Source organism: Marmota marmota, unplaced genomic scaffold (assembly GCF_001458135.2).
Source record: "Marmota marmota marmota unplaced genomic scaffold, marMar, whole genome shotgun sequence".
In the NCBI taxonomy this organism is placed as follows: domain Eukaryota; kingdom Metazoa; phylum Chordata; class Mammalia; order Rodentia; family Sciuridae; genus Marmota; species Marmota marmota.
Genome location: NW_025999949.1, coordinates 1,882,099 through 1,903,495, shown reverse-complemented (window position 1 = coordinate 1,903,495; position 21,397 = coordinate 1,882,099). Strand labels below are relative to the sequence as shown.

The window sequence follows — 21,397 nt, the reverse complement described above, 5'->3', positions numbered from 1 at the left end:
TATTGATTTAGCTACTCAAGTTTCGGGGTGATTTGTTACACAATAATAGGTGACTAATACAGACTGTGATATCTGTAAATGGGGTACTATTTTTTAAATATTTTTTTTTATTTGTAGTTGGACACTATCTTTATTTTGTTTTTATGTGGTGCTGAGGATCGAACCCAAGGCCTCGCACGTGCTAGGCAAGCACTCTACTGCTGAGCCACAATCCCAGCCCATAAATGGGGTACTATTAAAACAAAGATCTACAGTGTAGGAAAGGCTTCAGGGAAGGAAAATGAGAAAAAAACTGAAGAGACTATTTAGTGAATAGGCTTCAAAGAGATTATTATTAGAAAACTGATGGCCTCAAAAGAGGCTGCAGTAAGAAGTAAAGAAAACATTATTGGAAATGGGTGGAAAGGGAGTCTTCCCTCTGTAGTGGCAGAAAGTTTAGCAACATATCACCTGCAGTAAATTGGAAAATAGAAAATGTGCCTAATAAACTATGTGATCTAGCTAAGGAAATTTCTTTGGTGGAGCTGATGTGCCTCGTGGCTTCTTTCTACCCGATGATTATATTAAATTCAGAGAGGGGAGATACAAGCTTAACGAAAGACTTAAATAAAAAGCACAGCTTTATTACATGGCAAAGGATACTAAAATCAAGAAATGGTTTCCAGGCAATTTAGAATGAAATCTAGGATGTGATCAGGATAGTTGGGTCTAGAGATAAGACAAAGGATGTTCTTATAAAATCCTTTGTTATGACCAGAGAGAGATCTAACCTTATGCCTGGGGGTTCTCAGATAGTCAAGGGTAATGTCCCACAGAAGTGTCAGCAGAATCTTACAGTGTAGAGAAAAGCTTATCTTGAAGAGATCTATGCGTATGATTTTGTCTAATATAGTAAACCTAGAATCATATTGATAAAAATACAAAATGAAGAGGTCTTTGAACCTTCAAAATTCTGCCAGTGAAAAGCAGGTTGAGAAAACTACAAGGTATAAGGAAAGGCTACTTTTCATGGGAAATGAAAAGAGGCTAAACCCTAGAGCCGAAAGCCATAAGCCACAAAGAATTATTCCCTAGCAGGAGTAATATTAAGTACTAAACAAGAAAATTCCAACATTTATCTGCTTGGATTTTAGAATTTCTATAGATCAGCAAATGCTATATGTATACTATCTTCTTTGATGAACAGGAGCCTCTGGAGTGGTTATGCTACATTTGTAGCATAACAATTTGTAGATTGTTCTGAAGCACCAGATAACTAACAGGGGCCTCTTCTTTTGGTACAGTCTACCTAATCCTACTGCTGCCTAGGCACTGATGACTGGCTAAGTTTATATCTCCAGGCCAGACTATTTTTTTGAGCTCCAGACTCTTACATTTAATTTATCTATTTTCCACATCTATTTGGATGTCTAGATAGAGAAAAGGGAAAAAAGCAAAGTTGGTTTATATAGAGTGGGGTTCTTTACTGCATACCTCATAAATGGTTTTCATGGAATCTTGACAATAATCTCTTAATTTTGCAGAAGAGAAAACTGAAGCTCCAAGAAATTAAGAACCTGTCCAATCTCACACAACTTGGAATGAGATGAAAGTATTTATGGCTTCAAAAATGGTTTTAAGATTATTCTATTGTGTGCTCATAACATGTATCATTCTCTGTTTTTAAAACACTCCTCAATTCCCTGCCTTGGTAAACAACAATATTACCAACTTGTCATCTAATATTGAAGCCTCAGAGTCAAACCAGATCCTCTTCTTCCATAACCAATAATCAAAGCCTGGTGATTTTAACCTCCCAAATATCTTCCAAACACACTTCTGCCAATCTAAAACTTTTCTCAGCACCTTAAAGATGTTATTTTATATTCTTTTCATTTCTTATTGAGAGAAGTCCACAGCAATATGATTCGTGGTTTCCTTAGCTAGTGTCATTTCTCTCTGGCTGCTTTCAAAAATCTTCTCTTCATCTAGTTTCTAGCAGTTTCATTATGATGGACCTGGATATGAATTTCTTTGAATTGACCCTCTCTGGAGTTTTTCTGATTTATTTTTTATTTTTTTGAGATGAGGTCTTGCTTATATTGCCCAGGCTTGCCTCGAGCTCACCATTCCCCTCCCAAATGGCCAGGATTATGGGTGTGCACCCAGCTTTTCCAGAGCTTCTTTGGTTTACAAGTTTCTACCTTTCATAAAATTTGAGAAGTTTTCTGGGATTATTTAATATTTTGCCTCATTTTTTCCCTTTTTCATTCTGGAATTGCTATTTCTCATATCTTAAACATTTTGACATTTTTCCAGAGATCCGTGGGGTTCTATTTGTTCTGTTTGAATCATTTTTCTCTTTTTTCTTTAGACTGGACAATTTCTATTGACATTTTCAAGTTCACTGACTTTTTCCTTTCGACATGTTATATTTCTATTACTGAGTGACAAATCATCACAAATTTAGTAGCTTAAAACAACACACATTTAGTTTCTCACAGTGTCTGTGGGTCAGGGGTATAGGCATGGCTTGAGCTGGGTCCTCAGTTCAAAGTCTCATAAGATTGAAAATGCGATGTCATTTGTGCTGCATTCTTATCTTCATGCTGGAACCAGGAAGAATCGACTTATAAGCTTGTTCTAGTTGTTGGCAGAATTCATTCCTTGGAGCTATATGAAGAGAATCTCAACTTCATACTGGCTGGTGCTGGTAGACACTTTCAGGTTCTGGAGGCTTCCCACAGCTCCCTGCCCCATGTCCCTCTTCAAAGGCCATCAAAACAGGGCATTTTACTTCTTCAGGGTCAGCAGAAGTGTATGTCTCTCTTATCATACATACAGTTCCAATCCCTCTTTTTAAGGCTTTTATCTCAATACCTTAGGTCCATTCAGGATTATCTCCCTTTTGATTAACTAAAAGTCAACTAATTTAGGACATTAATTACACCTATAAAATTCCTTCACGTTGATCATTATTATCCAAAGTTCAGGTATGAAGACATGAATTGGTGTGAATATACTTTGTATAAAACCAGAGATATGAAAAATTGTGCTCTATATATGTAATGAGAATTATAATGCATTCTGCTGTCATATATAAATAAAAAAAATTCCTTCACATTTCATAGCTGCTTTAAACGGCGTGTCTGATAATGTCAACACCTGAAACATCTTGGGGTTAGCATCTATTAATTGTCTTTTCTTTGAAATTGAGTAACATTTTTTCTTCTGACTCTAATCCATTAAGTAATTCAGAGTCATATCATAAACACTATAAATTTTAGGTTGTCGAGATTCTGGATTCTCTTGTGACTGCTTCAAAGAGCGCTAATGTTTTTGATTTACGAGGTAATTAATTTACTTAGATTCAGATGGAAAATTCTCACACCTGGGTGAGTGGCAGCTCAAATGAGTTCAGATCTTTGAGCCCTGAGTGCAAATCACCCTCATCTCATAGCCAAGGAGCTGGGCCACATTTAAACATCATGTTCTCATTTCATGACTTTCTCCTTTCAGGATTTTTTCTTCACTCTCTAGCAGCCTTGGTTGCCTGGACTTTCCCCCTAGCACCATAGGCCATGAAGATGATATGCCACCCTACACTGTCATGACTATACTTGCCAAAAAGGCAAAGGTACAAAAAATGGGGAATACACTCTGCAGGCGACTTGCTCCACATTTGGGCTCTCTTCCACAATCTTACTCCTCTTTTTTTTAGTGCTCAGAGCCCTCAGATAGAATTTATGGCTATTATTCATAAAAAATCTTTTTCTTCGGCATTTACACCAATCTATGCCTCCTTCTTTGTCTTAATTCAGACACTCTCATCTCTCTCCCTCCTAGACTATGCAGCAGTGCTCAATCTACTCTGTGTTCTCAGTGTCCTCTAGACCCTCTTCCTCCTATACCAGAAGCATCTTCCCGAAATGCAATTGTGATCCTGGCATTCCTCTTGCCCATCACATAGAAGGATACCACCTCAAAATGGACTGCCAGACTCTTCAGAACCCAACTCCTCTGAACAGTGGTGTGTTAGATTTGGCTCTTACTTGCTTGAGAAAACCAGTCATTAACTATTCAGGAATTTGTAAGCTGGTTTTAAACAATTGGTAGCTTGAAATAAGCTATGATGGGATTATTTCATCATGAAAAGGCAAAACCTACAAAATCAGGGCTTCCCACCACTACTGCCCTAAGAGCCAGGATAGCAGTATATATTTCTTCAGCATGGCATGACATGTTTTGATGCTTCATTTACACTGAAGAAATCCTGAATTTCTTTAACTATGTGACATACTGTCTGTCTTTGTGTGTGTTTGTGTGTATGTATGTCTATATTGATATATATTCTGGTTCTGCTTGGTGTGCTGGCTCCACTGTTGTCCACTGGGCCAATTTGTACTCATCTTTTAAACCCCACCTCTGTGGAAGGCTAGTTAGATCTCTCTGGGTATACAGACTATCACGGCCTCAAGTTGGCATTAAAACTGCCTAGCGTGGCCCACCTTTGCCTTTTTCCCATCTTGCAGTCCCATGCACATCCTGTACACTGCAGCCAAATTAGTCAGGTTCTCCTACCATACCATGTTGTTCCATGCCTCGGTCACTTTCACACTGTTGGTTCATTTATCTGGAATACCACACCTCTGCTCTCACTTCAGTGGCCTATCTACCTTTTATTTAAACATTAAATTTAACACCAATATCCTTTCTTATAGGAAGCGTTGACGGATTCTCATCCTCTTGTCATATTTAGGAGCATTCTTACATTCCAAGTAAGACTTTGTCTGAGTCCAGATGTAAATGATTTTACTTCCTGATTCTGTTTTTTTCCCTCCTATGGCTAGTGTTTTAATTAACCACCCAGCATTTCTCCCTCTCCTGAACTGCTGCACTGATATCCTAATAGACACTGATCATGTTGATAATGACTTTTCTGGCTCCCTCAATAGGCAGTACATTACTTAGAAGAATACATACTTAATTCACATAATGGATCATAATAAACTAAAATTTACTAATTTAGAAATGAATGGGAGGGAAGTAAGCTTTAAAATGCTGCTAGAGAGAAATCACAGGAAGGCCTGTGAGGAGACTGAGCTAGGCTCTGGACACCAGAGATCAAGATATTACCTAATATTTGTGAGGAAGCCTGTGAAGATTTTCCGACAGGGAAGAATAATAATCAAAGTATTTAGGAAAATTACTTGCAGTAGGCAAAACTGTAATTAAGAAAGAAACTCAGGGGCTAGTGTTGTAGCTCAGTGGTAGAGCACTTGCCTAGCAGTGTGAGGCTCTGGGTTCAATCCTCAGCACCACATAAAAATAAACAAACAAAATAAAGGCAGTATGTCTGTCTTTCAACTACAATTTTTTTTTTAAAAAAGAATGTAACTGAGAAAAACTGCTGCAACCGTTCATATAAGAAATAATAAAAATAACCATTATTGATGTATCATTATACTTGCCACTATTTTTTGTTAACATCTCAAATTCTTGTCTTTTAGTTTGTATTTTTTTTTTGGGGGGGGGTACCAGGGATTGAATCCAGGGGCACTTAACCACTGAGCAACACCCCCAGCCCTTTTTAATATTTTATTTAGAGAAAGGGTCTTGCTGAGTTGCTTAGGGCCTCACTAAGTTGCTGGGGCTGGCTTTATCTTACTGCCTCAGCCTCCTGAACTGCTCGGATTATAAGTGTGTGCCACTGCACCCAACTGTATGTAATTTTTTTAGGGGTTTTAACATTTTTTTGATTTAATAATTTGTGTACACTCATTATTAAAATGTTGAAAATGTTATAAAATAGAAAAATATCACCTTAATCCACCACACAGAGGAAACCATGGATAATATTCTAACATCTCTTTCCAGTATTTTTCTGTGTATTTGCTCTGTTTTTTTTTTTAATTTGTCTTAATTAGTTATACATGACAGTAGAATGCACTTATGTACTTTGATATATCATACATAGATGGGATATAATTTCTCATTTTTCTGAGTGTACATGTTGCAGAATCATATTGGTCATGTAGTCACATATATACATATAGTAACAATGTCTATTTCCTTCTACTATCTTTCCTATTCCCACATCCCCTCCCCTCCTCTCCCATCACTTCCCTCTACCTAATCTAAGGTAATGCTATGCTTTCCAAGTGTCCCCCCCCCATTGTGAATTAGCATTAAGGAAATTAAGGAAAATTAAGGAAAATTAAGGAAATTAAGGAAAACATTGGGCCTTTGGTTTTGTGGGATTGGCTTATTTCGCTTAGCATGATATTCTCCAACTCCAACCATTTACTGGCAAATGCCATAATTTCACTCTTCTTTAAAGCTGAATATTCCATTGAGTATACACACCACATTTTCTTTATCCATTCATCTATTGAGGGACACCTAGGTTGGTTCCATAGTCTAGCTATTGTGAATTTGTGCATTTGCTTTTACGTTGTGAAGATCAAACTGTATATACAGAATTTTATAGTCTGCTTTTTTGATTTATATGATAGGGCATTGTTTCCCCTTTCTAGAAATTGAAAGGTTCCATAATAGATCACTTTATAGACTTATAAGATTTTACTTATTTCCTTAAAAGTGGATATTTTGGTATTTAAAATTTTTCTACTATAAAAAATTGTGATAAACTTTTTTGTAAATAAATGAATTAGATTGAATTTTATCTTTTTATTTCTTATTTATTGCTTTTTTAGTTATACATGACAGCAGAATTCATTTTTATATAATTGTACCAGCATGGAATGTATCTTATTCCAGTTAGGACCCCATTCTTATGGATGTACATGATGGTGGGATTCAATATGGTGTATTCATATAAGTATATAGAAAATAATTTCAGATTCATTCCATTCTCTTTCCTTTTCCTATCCCCCCACCCTTCCCTTGATTCCCCTTTGTCTAATCTACTGAATATCTATTCTTCCCTTCTACCCCATATTGTGGGTTAGCTTCCACATATCAGCGAAAAGATGTATTCTATTGTTTTTTTGAAACTGGTTTATTTCATTTAGCATGATTGTCTGAGGATAGATTACTAGTAGGAGACTGACTGGGTTAAAATTTATAATCATTTTTAAATCTCTGAAACTTCTCACACAATTGCTTTCTAAAAAGGAAGTACCAAGTCCTTTTGCATATTCAGTATGTGTCAACTCATTGGCCCTTTTCAAACAAACTAACAGGTATATAGGCACATGAAAATGCTTGAAAAATGTATCAGTTCTGCTAACACAGACTTTCCTCATCCCTTAGTCTACTTTTTAAAAGTTTTTAAATTGTGATGGTGACAACAATTTATCTCTTTCCTTAGATTCATGTGCATACATGTATTACATAAATGGATTTGGAAAGAGTGGTAACTGAACAAAAATTGCAGTCTAGTTAATAAAATTGCCAAGTGACTGGAATCACCATAAGATATGCCTATACTCAAAACCTGTTGCTTTCTTTTTTAGATAGATGTCACTTTAAAATATTTTTACATTCAAAAAAAGAAAGAGAGCTTTCTGTTTATCTGCTGTTTAGACCCGGAACAGATAAAACACAAAAATATTTTACAGTTAATATGAAAAATATTGAAAATATTTTATATTTATATTAACACACACATATACATATATATTAAGAGATTTAAACTATTATCTGTCTCAGTTTCTAAAACTAATTACCAAACTTTCAAGTGAGGAATAGCATTTAGGTCAGAATGAAAACAACTTTAAATCAAATCTTTCATCTATTGAATTTTATCAACTGAGAGACCTGAAAACAAAGATTGGCATACTTGGGCCAAATTTGGCGGCATGTGTGCCAAGAATGTTTTTTACATTTAAAAAAATTTGGGGGGGGGCTGTAGATGGAAACATACCTCCATCTTATTTATTTATTTTTATATGGTGCTGAGGATCGAATCCAGTGCCTCACACATGCCAGGCTCGTGCTCTACCACTAAGCTATAACCCCAGCCCCGGTTTTTACATTTTTAAGGGCTGAAAAAAAATCAAAAGATTTCATAATGTATGAAAATAATATGAAATTAAAAATTGACTTTGTCCACAACCAACTTCCATTGGAACACAGCCACATTCATTCACTTATGCATCACCCTGTGGGTGCTTGCAGAGTTGAGTAGCTCTGTGATGGAGACTGTAAGACTTTTAAACTTAAAATATTCACTTTCTGGCTGTCTAAAGAAAATGCTTTCCAATCTCTGCTTAAAGCAATGTAGGATTTATATTTCTCTTATTATGTCTGTTTAAAGTATTTTCCTAAGATGCTCTGCTGCTCATCAAAATTAATTCTTACCTTGTTACATTTGCATTTTTAAATTTGCTGTTTTCATCAACTTATAAAGCTGCTTTTTAATATTAATTTTGGAGAAATATTTTTATTACTTTCTATAGATGTAGCTAGAGCCTATTTCCACCTACTGGATGATTTAATTACTAAAATTAAGTCATTGGTAACTGGAATTCTGCAATTCTGGAAAATATGTGCATAATTCAGAGAGCATGTATATTTGAGGATAAAAAGCATATGTAAATCCTTACACACAAAGCAGAGACATTCCTATCCCCCACAGTTTTGTCAACCAACAGTGTTCTCTATCAGCCAGAAAAGGCTAATTGTAGCAGCCTATACACAAACCCTACTAGTTGGTGAAGGTGCCACTGTATCCAGTTTGGCTAAATTAAGCAAAGCTTCCCTCAACTCTGCTGCATACACTGCTCATATTGTGGGAAGAGATTCCATAAACTCACACTTCAGTGCTTAAGTTCAGCTCTGCACAACGCAAAGCACTTCTTTGAAGACAAACCCTTGCCTGGTTGTTTTCATTCAACCTGATCTGAAGTCTACTGAACTGGGATGTTTAAGGGCCCTTTGTGGTGGCATCTATGATTCTGTGCAGCTGAACATGGTCAATTATTCCCTAGGAAATAGTTTTGTTCTTTCTTTGTTTATTTAGGCAAGAAATTGTTGTGGGATATCCAGCATTTTAAGTGACTCTGCCTCAAAGCATGTGTTAGAAACTATAAGGAGAGTTTATGACTTCTCAATTCTAAAAGGTTTCTCAGCTTCGGGTTTCTGGAATCGGTTGTGTCCATGTTTCTTCCCACCCTACTGGGACTTAATGTTGTTAGCAACCTCCTGTGTGGTTCTAAGATATCTTGACCTCTTTGAAACCTTTCCAGGTGTCATTGCCACTTTCTTGATCTCTGCAATATAAGCTACATTGTTTAGTGGAGTTAAGTTCTATGAACTTTAGAAATTCTCCCTGAGACTATGAATTGACTAACACCCAAGGCAGCATAAACATTCAGACACAAATGTTCCTAAAACCAAGCTTGCTGGGCAATGCAGGATATGACTAGGAGTCTGGAAAAAGGAACATTTTGCTCACTTGTGCATCTCTGACTAGCTCCAGGTGCAGTTTGAAGCTAAGTGGCTAGTTTTTCTGATCCTCAGATATAACCTCTCATTAGAACAAGCAGAAGTTGCAACTGTGAATGTAAGGAATTCCACGAAGACCCTCTGGGCCTATTAAGACTGCTGGCTTCAGAGGTTCTTAAAATACACTTACTTCAGCACACACAGTTAGTAGTTTTCTGTAAATTTAATTTTAACTGAAAGAGAATTATAGTGACTGAGGCTCATCTCAAAAATTTGAATATGGAGTATGAAGTTACAACTTCAAAAGAAAAACAAAAGTTTAACTGATACCGTCTATGTTTCCTATTTTTCATTAAAAGGTTCTTATTGTTGGGCTGGGGTTGTGGCTCAGCGATAGAGTGCTTGCTTAGCACGTGTGAGGTACTAAGTTCATTTCTCAGCACAACATATAAATAAATGAATAAATAAAGGTCCATCAACATCTAAAAAATGTATTTAAAAAAAGGTTCTTATTGTTTTTGGTAATACAACTAAGACTTTGCAAGTAATGCAGTTTTGGTAATACAGTTAAATATTTACTTGGACTAAGAATCCAGTTTCAGTCTAGCTTTAGACTTGCATAGTCTATTCTATCAGATTGCTCAGCCCTTATCTTAAACCTTAAGATTTGCTAACACATGAATCATGCTGTCCAAACCCAGGGGAATGAGACAATGCTGTGGAAATGACACCAGGTATATGGAGAATCAAGAGATATGTCTTCTTGTCTAAAAATATGTGTAATAAATAATACAAACAACAGGAATATTGTGAAAACCAGCAATAAATACAAAAGTCTTGAAAATGTGGAAAAGGGCATAAATATGAAAGATATAGTGGCTGACAGTGATTGTTCATTTTTTTCGCCCACTGACCTCTCCCCACCCAGAAACTGTATGTCTCCACAATCCCAAGTCAGCTGTTCTTGTGATCATCCTTTCCATCCTGGATCCAGTGTCCAGGGAATCCTGAAGGTCATGGAGGGCAATGCTAGTTATGCATCTTCACATGGCCATGAGCAAGGTTAAGTTTCTTCTGCTTTGGTTTCTGTTGGCTGAGGCCTGCAGTTAGCTGTGTGTACACGGGCAAACTGGCTACAGGTATGGTGTACAGTCACACATTACTGCAGCTCCTCAGAGGCTTCTTTCCTGCTGCTAACAATAGTTAATTGCTGGGAATGCAATTATCATGGAAATCTTTATTAGATCTAAAAGGCTATACAAGAAGTGTAATAGGGGATTATAGATGTGTGGATTTTTCCCCCCAACTGTGTTCTTTCACTTTTGCAATCAACAGGAAAAAAATATCAAAAAGAAGCTTAATTTTGAAATAAACATGATGTCCTTTAGCTATGTTCCAAGAGGCAACCAACTTAAAAACTCTCTAACATGGACATTTCTCAAGAAGAAAAATTAGAAAAAAAAAGGCATGTGACCACCCTGAAAATATGAGTGCACTATCATATTTTGTGACACGTTCTTGCAAGAACTTTTGTTAAAAAAGATTTATATAGTTTTAATGTCCTGTCAGATCAATTTGAATTAAATATATTTAAATAAGAAATATTACCGTATATCTACTTCTCTAAATTTTATAACAGTGTGGCAATCTGATGAATGAAACAAGAAATCAGAATCTAGCTACTGGGGGAAAAATAAAGACGTAGCCTGAGGGTATAACATATTCTGAAGCTGGCCTATAGACCAGATGGGAAACTTGTTCTCTAATCTAATGACTTTCTTTTAATCATAAGCAGACAGTTATTACTCAGAGTTTTAGAAATACATTATTCTTCAGAGTACTTCTTAGGATTTCTTTTACTCATTTAAGACCACAACTTTATATTTAATTCATCCTTGTATTATCCCTGTAGGGCACGCCTCTAATTATTCCCATCTAAAGTGACAGGAAAATGGAATTATACTATTGGAAAACAGGCATCCTTTGATATGTCTCTTCTTGATGCTCCCTTGGGCAGTCTGTCATTGTGCTCACCGCATACAGATTTTGAGCTGTCCTTAGAGAGCACAGACTGTGACTTCCATGTCTTTGTATACCCAGTGCCTAGCATGTGCCTGATACAGAGTAAGCACACAGAAAAAATCTGAATAAATGAATGAATGATAGTGCTCAACATATAATGCTTACTGTATACCAAACACTAGTCTAGTGCTTTACATATTAGCTATTTAGTCCTCACAACCCTCTGGAAGAGGTATTGTTTTTTATTTCCATTCTACGTATAAGTAAATGAAGCAGAGAAAACAGAGCAAGGTTCTGCAGAGCCAGGATGCAGACCCACATGCTTTGGCTCTAGAGTCCCATCTTTTAACCACTACAACCCTGATGCCCCATCAGTACCCTTCTCAACAGGAAAATGCTCCATTCCAGGAGAAGCCTGTACTAGGATATACTAGGCCCTACCTCTAAACATTCTGGGTTTCCATCAGATGTAGATAACCTGTGTGGTTCTTTGGGAGATTTAAACAAGGAAATAGCTGGACACAGGCACACAAATGCAAAATAAATGAATCTTCAGCCTTAACAATCGCTGTGTTTGTAAGGCTGTTTCTCAAATACCTGTGGGGATTTGTGAGAGCGCCAGCTGTACTGGTGACTGTGGAGACTCGCCAGCAGAATATTTTCGTCAGTATCCACCTGGCCAAACCGCAGTGTCTCCTGTGTGTCATTACAGATCACAAAATGGCTGAAGACCAACTCCTCTACCTCAGGGCATTTGTTCTGAAAGAAAAAGAATATGAAAACCAACGTGTATCAGATTAATTGCAAGATTTTGGCAGCTGTCTGCCCAGTGGCCATTGTTATAACACAGAAACCCTAAGGATCTGTTGTCATTAGCTCTGGTATACAAAATATTCTATACTTCCAGGATAAGCACACAAAAAAAAATCTTAAAGAGATCATAAATGTTCCAAGAATGTGTTTTGATTTATATTCCTACAAAATAAATCATATACACAGAAGAGTAAAAGAACAATGAGATCCCTTTTAACATTTCTCAAAATGTATTAACATACTACAAAGAGTGCTGGACTGGGTAGTGCACGTTTCTGAGAAGTATACTAGTGGCTAGAATTACCATGTCCCCAGCCCTCTAAACTCAACAATCAAGACCAATTAGCAAAGCCACAGTTTGTACCCTACAGAAAGTAAGGATCATTTAGGTAATACATCCCCAGATCCCTGAAGCGGGAGGGTGGATATGTGTGTAAATCTGTTCAGGGAGAGACATAAATAAAACCATAACTTTCTCCGTATTGTTAAGAGGCTGAACACACAAAACAGATCAACTCCAGAGTCAGTTTAAGCCAAATTGTAGTTTTCAAGAGAAATAATGTTAGTTGAAAAAACAGCTTCCAGTACCTCAGCTAATATTCATCAGTTAATCTTCTTCATTAATCTGCTAAGTTTCAGCAAATTAGTAATAATATTCCTGTGTTGACACCTCTTTTTTGACTAAATGGGGGCTTCATCAGCTGCTTTTACAGCAAAACACTGGCACAGTGATAGAGGACTTCTGTGATTATACTTTCATCATTCTGGTTAGGGTATGGTTTAAAAAACAGGAAATATTTTGGTAAACTAATAGTTTAGGTAAGTAAATTGAGAATATAAGGAAAAAATCATAATTAGCTAATCAATTTGCTGATGACGGGAGATACTATGCAACGGATGCTTCTGCAATTGGCTTCTCTCTATTTCCTGGCTGTGGCTCTAATGAACACCACAATGCCATGCTTTACCCTTCACCACTTTACTGAGGTGAGGAAGAGTCAAATGGATTGGAATTCAGAAGCACAGTGATTTAAGCAACAGGGAGGTGTGAAGCCAAGGATGAATGTATCTGGAACCAGCAAGGTTGGAGACCATACCTAGAACTTCCTCAAGGAACAGTCATTTTGGGAAACAGAATTCACTCCTAGTCACGCATATTGTCCCTGCAGTAGGTGGCAGGCACTATTCCTGCAGCTGGAGAAGAGGCCCCAATAAGCCTTATTCTTCTGGTGGCCCTTGAGGACTTCTAAGCTCTCTATCATCCATCTATTTTCACCAAACCCTGCTTGAGAGTCACAGTAGTGACAAAAAGAATCTGGCTGAGACTAAAGTACTTTTAAGCAACCTGTTTCTACCATAATGTTCTCTGTTGTTGCTCTTGATCATTAGCTATGAGTTCAAAACTTGCCTGCCACCAGGTTTTAGACATCCAGTCTCACTCATGGGCCCTGCCCATGGCTCTCTGTCTGCAACTTGAACTACTTCCCATTTGCTGATGATGCTTGTTCAGGACACCCCAACTCTACCAGTCTTTTTTCCATTTTTCCAAAACTACCCTGGTCTCCTCTCAATTTATCCAACATATCAAACTGCTTTCTGCCTCACTGCCTTCTCTCTGCTGGGACCTCTTTGCCCCTAACTCTTGCCTGACTAACTTGCTTCTAATTTTTAGGTTCATCTTGAAAGGTCACTTCCTCAGAGGAGCCTTTTGAGATCCTCCCCTGACCAGACCAGGTTTCCTTATTTTATACCTACATGACACTCTAATTCACCTTTCAGAGCACTTGTTAATTTGCACCATCCTGGGCTCAATATTGTCTCCATAATTAGACTATGCTATAAAAGAGCTGGAACCCTATGTGTATTATTTACAACTTCAACGCTAGTACCCAGCACAATGTCTAATACATAAGTACTCAATCGACACTTAGGAAATACAAAAAATAAAGTAGATTAAATTTTTTAAATTATATGTTCAGCATATTAGAAGACAAAAAAGTATGAATTTAAAAAACCCTTTAATTTTGCAATCAGCAATAAGGCTATTAACATTTTGGTGAATTTTCTTCAAGGAATTTTTTTCTCTTCTGAATATTCTGGTTACTATTCTAATCTATCCTATCTGATCTGATCTTATATATTTATCTACAAACCTCTAATCAAACTGGAATCATAGTGTATAATTAGTTTTGATGAGATTTTTCCATTTAGTATTATATAATCAACATAAACTGCTCTCCTTATAAACATTTTTCTCTCCTTTCCATCCAAGAGTACAAACATGAAGGAAGGGATATGATTCCAATCTCTCACTTAGTTACACATCCTGAGATTAGAATTCAGTTTTCATAATGAATTGGGATCAATCTCAACACAGAGGTTAAGTTACCAGATGGAGCTTGAGTAGAAAAAAATTGTATTACTTTCCTCATCTTTAAAAACTGACCTTTAATAAATGATGAGGGTTTTAGGAAAAAATGTAAATTAAAGAACACAAGGGGGTTGTTTACATTTTTCTAAAGAATACTCAAAGTCCTCAGGGAACTATTTCTTTACTGCTCCTTCATCTGTGGAGTTCATTATAACTACAATAAGTTTAAGCATATCTTGGAATGTTTTAAATTCTGTATTATAAAAGAGCTCATTCACGTTTGCTGTGACATCATATAAGTTGAGCTTGAGAATGTTCACTACGGTTTATAGTTAAAAGTTGACTTATTCATATTTAAGTTTCATGAAATTAAGCAGAGATACTGTTTTGTATAAAGGAAGATATATGAATATAATCTTGATTTTTGAGTAATCCCTTCAAATGCTATTTTGTTCAAATCTAGGAATGTGACAGAAATATAAAGCAAACTCACAATGGCATTTTGAGTCATTTAATTCAGTTTCACTAAACAGTCATCATGTATAAGACAGAGGAAAAAAGAAAGAAAAAAAGGAAGGAAGGAAAGAAGGAAGAAAGGAAGAAAGACCTACAGTCAGAGAAATCAAACGTTAAAGAAGGTTTCTGTTAATCTTGAATTCATGACCTAAAGGTAAAAGGCCAAACTGTTTCATTCTTTAACTCTCTGGTCCATCTATACTGGGTAAAAATGACTAGTCTCTGATATGAATCTGATAAAAAGTATTGTGGAGAACTCAAATCACTTTTCCTACTTATTAAATTCATTTTTTCTCTGTGGCAACAATTGCACTATCTGTGAACACTATATACATAATAAAACCCAAATTTTGGAAATTAAACTTCCCTAAAAAGAGGGTAAACCACATTGAGACCATCTTAGAAAAAATGAACTTAATAAACTTCCATCAGCCCATTTCAATGTCAAACATTCTATAATTTCAAAGTAGTGCACTTTCATATTTACTTTAGAATACACAGGGTTAGAAGCATACCACATTAAAACTTGGTGGTAAGTACCCTTGACATGGGAGGAAACAAGAAAATTACAGCAACAATTACAGAAGTATATCCTCTTGTGGCTCATGTTAACATTGCCAAATCCCTGTATAAATCAGAACCAACTATTCATAGAATGTACCTGTCAGCAATATGCTACGTGACATATGGCTCTACTTAATCAAATATACAATTCCTCAAAAAAATTCAGAATATTCCTTCAAGGCACTGTGTTAGCCAGTCAGTCATTCACACTCTGATGTGGTTTAAAACATTTAAATATTTATGCACCATATTTTATTTATATGTATAGCTGTGTCTATGAGAATATTCCCTGGAAGGAAACTGATATTTCTGAAAGCCATTTTGCAGTAGTTGCTACACATGAGTCCTCTTATAATGGCTCTGATACCAAGACAAAAATATCCTGGGTTTAAATGCTGTATCAATGACTCTTTTATATTTTCTAGGTTTGTTTTTTATTAAATGCATTGTTCAAAATATGACAAAATAACAGGAATTGGAGCCATGAAGGTTTTTTTCACACTGCTATTTGAACCAGCTGCAAAGATTTAGATCACACTAGCTCTTATTTTACGCATGTCCTTTGCAACAAGAAAACCATGGAATGCCCTTAAAAAAGATTTTTAAAATATAAAACAGATGTGTTATCTTCTTTTCCTTTGCTATTATAGTACCACATTAGGTAATTAATTCCTTAGTCTTGTATAGGTCTTCATGCATATAAAGAAAAACATTAAATTTTATTTCCAGAAAATTTAATTGTCATAAAAATTCTGAAGTTATAGGACTAAAAATTCTTTTTAAAAATTACTTATTTCATAAAATTTATTTTCATGAAAATTCTTACTGCCCTAAAAATCTCCCCCCAATTCTTTTTACTTACTCCCATAAAAATTTTTGAGTTAGAGAACTAAAGCCCCTTCCCTCACCCTTTAGTGCCTCTATTCCTTCAAGAGAGAAGGTAGGAGGAAGGACCATTCCTTCTGGGGAGCCAGATCCACACAAGTGTTTGTAACATACATAAAATGTGGGAAATGTCTCACTTTACATAGCAACCAAACATGATGGAGATACAATATATCTGTGAAAGCAGAAATGATTTGTTGTTAAATTGCTGAACATATTATCAGTTAAACATTCTGTGAAATTACTTCCATGCTAGTTAGACATGAACAAGTTTCCCATTTTAAATATGTAATTTAGCAAAGACATATACTTTGTCCCTATTTGATATGGATAATTTCTTATTATAGATATAAATAAATTAATGAAGTAACCAAGAGTCTCTGAGGGGTCCCCAAAATCCATTATCCAGTGCTTTATTTAGAGAGTCAATAAGCCAGAAAGATAGTAGAGGAAAAGACTAGAACTGTGCTGTGCTCACAGATGCCATCCTACTTGTCTTTTGTGTAAGAAGCTGGAATACTATGATAAGGAAGGCTCACAAAGGTTCTTCTTTCATTTTTGGTACATGGCTAAGTTGAAGCTTTAGCAAAATAAGGGCACAGAGTACTTGGAGAAAATTTCTGGGAATATGTTAATTTCCACACAGTTGTGGGACATTCGTCATAAAAATGTGGGCACGATCCCTGATGTGTGTGTAAAGAACTCATATTCTTGAAAGTTAAAAAAACAAAACAATACAACAATAACAACAACAACAACAAAAAATGCATCATTTTGCCCAAACAGAGAAGGCTCCAAATATTATGGTACACATCAAATTCCTCACTCTCTCACATTTTTGTGTTTATCTTATAATTAGAAGTGATAACATACAGTACCTAATAAAAGATCATATGTAGCCAAACTGTAAACTGTTCTGGAATGTGCATACCTGTTGCCAAGCTTGTACTGCAGTGTTTAGAGAATGAACTACATGCTGTCCAAAGTTTATAAATATGGAGTCCACTGTCAAGGTGCAGTCAAGCAGCTTTCCCACTGCATCACTGGAAACTGCAATTTGTCCAAAGATGCTGAAAGGCTTTACTACACTTTGCATTGTAACATTTCTGCATTCTAGAAGTTTACAGTCTGCTTGAGCTGAGAACCGGATCTCCTGGCAGATAGAACCATTATTCCATTGTCGAAAATACATGTGTGGTTCTCTGAAGGAAACAATCATGTATTCTAGTTCAGATGGTATATTTTTATCAAAAATGAATGGCTGTAGGTATTGTGGTGAAGCTGTTGAGAAAGAAACAAAAAAGCCAGGAATTAAGATGAGTCAATAGTTATACAAATAAAGAAATGATGTAAAAATTACCCACTTTTTGGTTATGAATTTAGTATTTAATAAATTCAAAAATTCTCTTGAAGATATTAAAATCTTTGAATTTTGTTTCATATTTGAAAATAAAATTGTTTTGTTCAATTAGGTCTCTTAATGTATACTGTCTAAAGGTTACTTTCACTAACAGACAAAAAATTTAACTGCAGAGAACAACGAATAAAACAGAGGAGGAAACTATATACATTTCTGTATCTTCCAAACAGATCTCAAAAACAAAAATAAAAACAAGACTCACAGAAAAAGCAGAAGCAGGTTCAACTTTAGTTTTGCTGAAAAGGCAAGATGCTTAACAGCAGCTATGTTTGGTTTTAATCTGATTTCCTCCCTCTTTTTCCATTACATGTCAGGAATCAAAATGTTTTAACTGACATGTAAATCAAAATGTATTAACTAAAAAAGATTTGGTACAGAATATAATGCTTTAGAAATGATTATCCAAATAACATTAGAAAATTTATAAAAGCCACTTTTGGTATGTGGGGAAATCATCTTCCTTCTAAACTTATAGAAATGTGACTTCTTTAGACTAAATTAAGAATGGGTTCACCATTTGTAGAAGGTACTCAGGCAGTATCAAGTGCTGTTGGAATTTATTTGCCACTAATTCGATAGCTCAGGATACAGAACAAAACCAGATGTGTTTCTGTCAAAAAGATCATAATTAAATTAATTATTAATGTTAAATTAATATTAAAACCTGCTGTTTTAAAAAATTTCTTGAAAATTCTCTTAGGAAGCATGCCAAAATGTGTGTCAGCTCAATACCATTGATAACTTACAGGTGTATAAGCTGGTTTAAAAGTAGGGGGTATACTTTTTGTACCAGAGCAACTTCAGAATAACTGCCAGTACTCACTTCATACTTCCTGGAAATAAGTCAGCTGGGTCAAAATTGATGAACTGTATCTTAAGAGCACTTAAGTGAATGTTGTCCTGATGTTAAAGGAAAAAGTACCTGTGCCTAGTTGATCAAGATGATGACAGAGATGGAACTCCAGGTGAGCAAACTGGAAGGACATGCAAAGAGACGGTACAAACCACGGGGTAAAACAGGAGTCAACTCTGGTACAGGCGGCCAGGGCTGTTGGAGTTACAAGCTGATCACAAGTGCTTTGAGAACCAGATTCACTTGCAGAGCTATAGGAAATAAGTAATAGGAAAAGTTTGATAACAGATTTTCTAATATCATATAAATATAATGTTTTTCCTATATGAATTCCTAAAGTGGGCCCAAAAAATTGTAGTCAAGATATTATCATCAAATCTTCTATATATACTCACATAAATTAGTTTAAAAAATAATTAAGTTCATGTTGACTTATCGTATGTGGATTGTTGGGAGAATATTGTCAAAGGATTCCTTCAGGTCATAATGACCTAGCTCCAACCTAATTTTATTCTCCATACATTTATAAAACTTATGGACAATTTGTTCTCATATTAGTTTAAGACCAACACAATTCAAAGCATGATTCTGCTTCTCCAAAATCTATTGGGCTGGGATTGTGGCTCAGTGGTACAGCACTTGCCTAGCATGTGTGAGGCACTGGGTTTGATCCTCAGCACCACATTAAAATAAATAACTAAAATAAAAGCATTGTGCCAATCTACAACTAAAAAAATTGTTTAAAAAAAACCCTCAGTATTATCAGTGCCACCATGAATGTTTCACTTTTGCTCTACTTCTTCATATTCCCATGAGTCAGTCAGTACTCTTTATTGAACACCCAGTGAATATTGTACTAGATAACATAAAAGTTATGACCATGTCCAAAGAATGAAGGTCTCATGGACAATATTGCATGGGTCCTCTCTTCACTTGCTCATTCTCTTGACATTATTTCATACAAGTAGGTATGACTACATGAGTATTGAAGGCATCCACAAGAGGATAGCTCCTGGTATGTGCATGGGAAGCATGAACAGACTGTATTAGTGCTAGTGGGAGTATGAGAACTGGGGATTAGAGTAAAGGAGGAGAACAAGATGCATACTGTTAATTGTGGATCAATAAATAGATGCTGCCCCTTTCCTGATCTCCATTCCTGCCTTTTCAATTGAATTTGCTCTATAGTTCTGACTTACAAATCCATGAGGAGCCTAGAGAACATCACTGTGATTTATAGTATATTTGAGAGAACTATGCCAGGAAAAACTAGGGAGATACATTCTTGGTTTTTCAAAGAATTCATAATCTAACTAGTGATACCCAATTCATAGATGTTTGCAAACATTATAAAACATCATCTAGAAATGGGAGAGTCAAAGTGCTGACAGAGTGGATACCTAAGAGGAACTCGAAATGGCATAGGATGAATCACAATGGATTCTCTGAGGTGTGAATCTTCAGATGGGTTTTGAAAATGGTTATGAAAAAGGTTGGTGAAAATGAAAGCTAGAAGCATTCCAATGTGTTTACTGAATTGTTTAACCTCAAAGTGTTTTTAGTTATATGGTGGTATTTATTGCAATGCCAGTAAATCTCCATAGCACACAAAGAAAATACAAACTCTGGGGCAATATGTTACTAACTAAATACTATACACAAAAATGCAGCTAAGATATTCTTAAAACATCTATAAGTGGGCACACTATTTAATTTAAATACATTTCTAGGACTTTATGGAATTTCAAATAAAAGATTTCCTTGGCAAGGTAAAATTAATTTTTATTTATTCAGAAACAGTAAACTATATTAGTTGTTCACACATTTGAGCTCTTTCCCTTATACTAAAGATGTTGTAAAAAATAGGGTACAAAGTTAGTAAAAATATTATTAAAAATAGAGGCAAGAGTTCTACAGATCAGTTTTAAAACACAATTTGAGGTGTTTATCTGAAGCATTTTTCTTGCCAACTACAATTTTTGGCACCACAACATTTTCCAAGTTTATTTTTTTTATCTGTAGAGATCAGCAGATATTATAACATATTAGAAAAGGTTGTGAAAACATCATGAGTATCTGCCATAATCTTCTTTAAAACAAACTGATTAATTCTTCACTTTTTTTCTAGATTAAACACATAATCAGTATATTAGAAAGAAATTTTTAAAGTATACATAGTAACTCCTAAATCATAAAATCATACTCATGTGATCAGCAATACTCTCTTCAATCTTGAAATTCTGACTAAAATGGTTACTAGGTTAATCTATTTCAGAAATTTAGGCTTAAGACATATCAAAATTAAACATTTCTTAAACATAAAATTAACATGGAATATATAATGTGAATGTTCTTTAACTGTACTTTGAATCAGTTCATTTGTAAGTTTCTGATACTATAAATTTGATTACCACTACATGCTAAAATGTTATCTGCTTACCTTTTACATAAGAATTGAAAAGATCTCAGTGAGAAAGAACTAAATAGTCATAAATATGAGTTATGACCTTCTAGAAACTTATAGTAGCTAAATTTTTATAATTTTTTGCATTAGGTACAGTGG

General features: G+C 35.4%; 1 protein-coding gene across 9 annotated transcripts in view; it reads right to left on the bottom strand.

The window, feature by feature from the left end:
* Vps13b (vacuolar protein sorting 13 homolog B) overlaps positions 1-21,397 on the bottom strand; it is a 734,817-nt gene that overhangs the window by 75,540 nt on the left and 637,880 nt on the right. For all 9 annotated transcript variants that reach the window (XM_048801898.1, XM_048801903.1, XM_048801897.1 and 6 more), the window contains 3 exons: positions 18,904-19,085; positions 17,493-17,842; positions 12,010-12,171 (listed from right to left, as the gene is read on the bottom strand). In XM_048801898.1, coding sequence (XP_048657855.1) covers positions 12,010-12,171; positions 17,493-17,842; positions 18,904-19,085 — 694 coding nt within the window. The remainder of the gene's footprint in view (positions 1-12,009; positions 12,172-17,492; positions 17,843-18,903; positions 19,086-21,397) is intronic.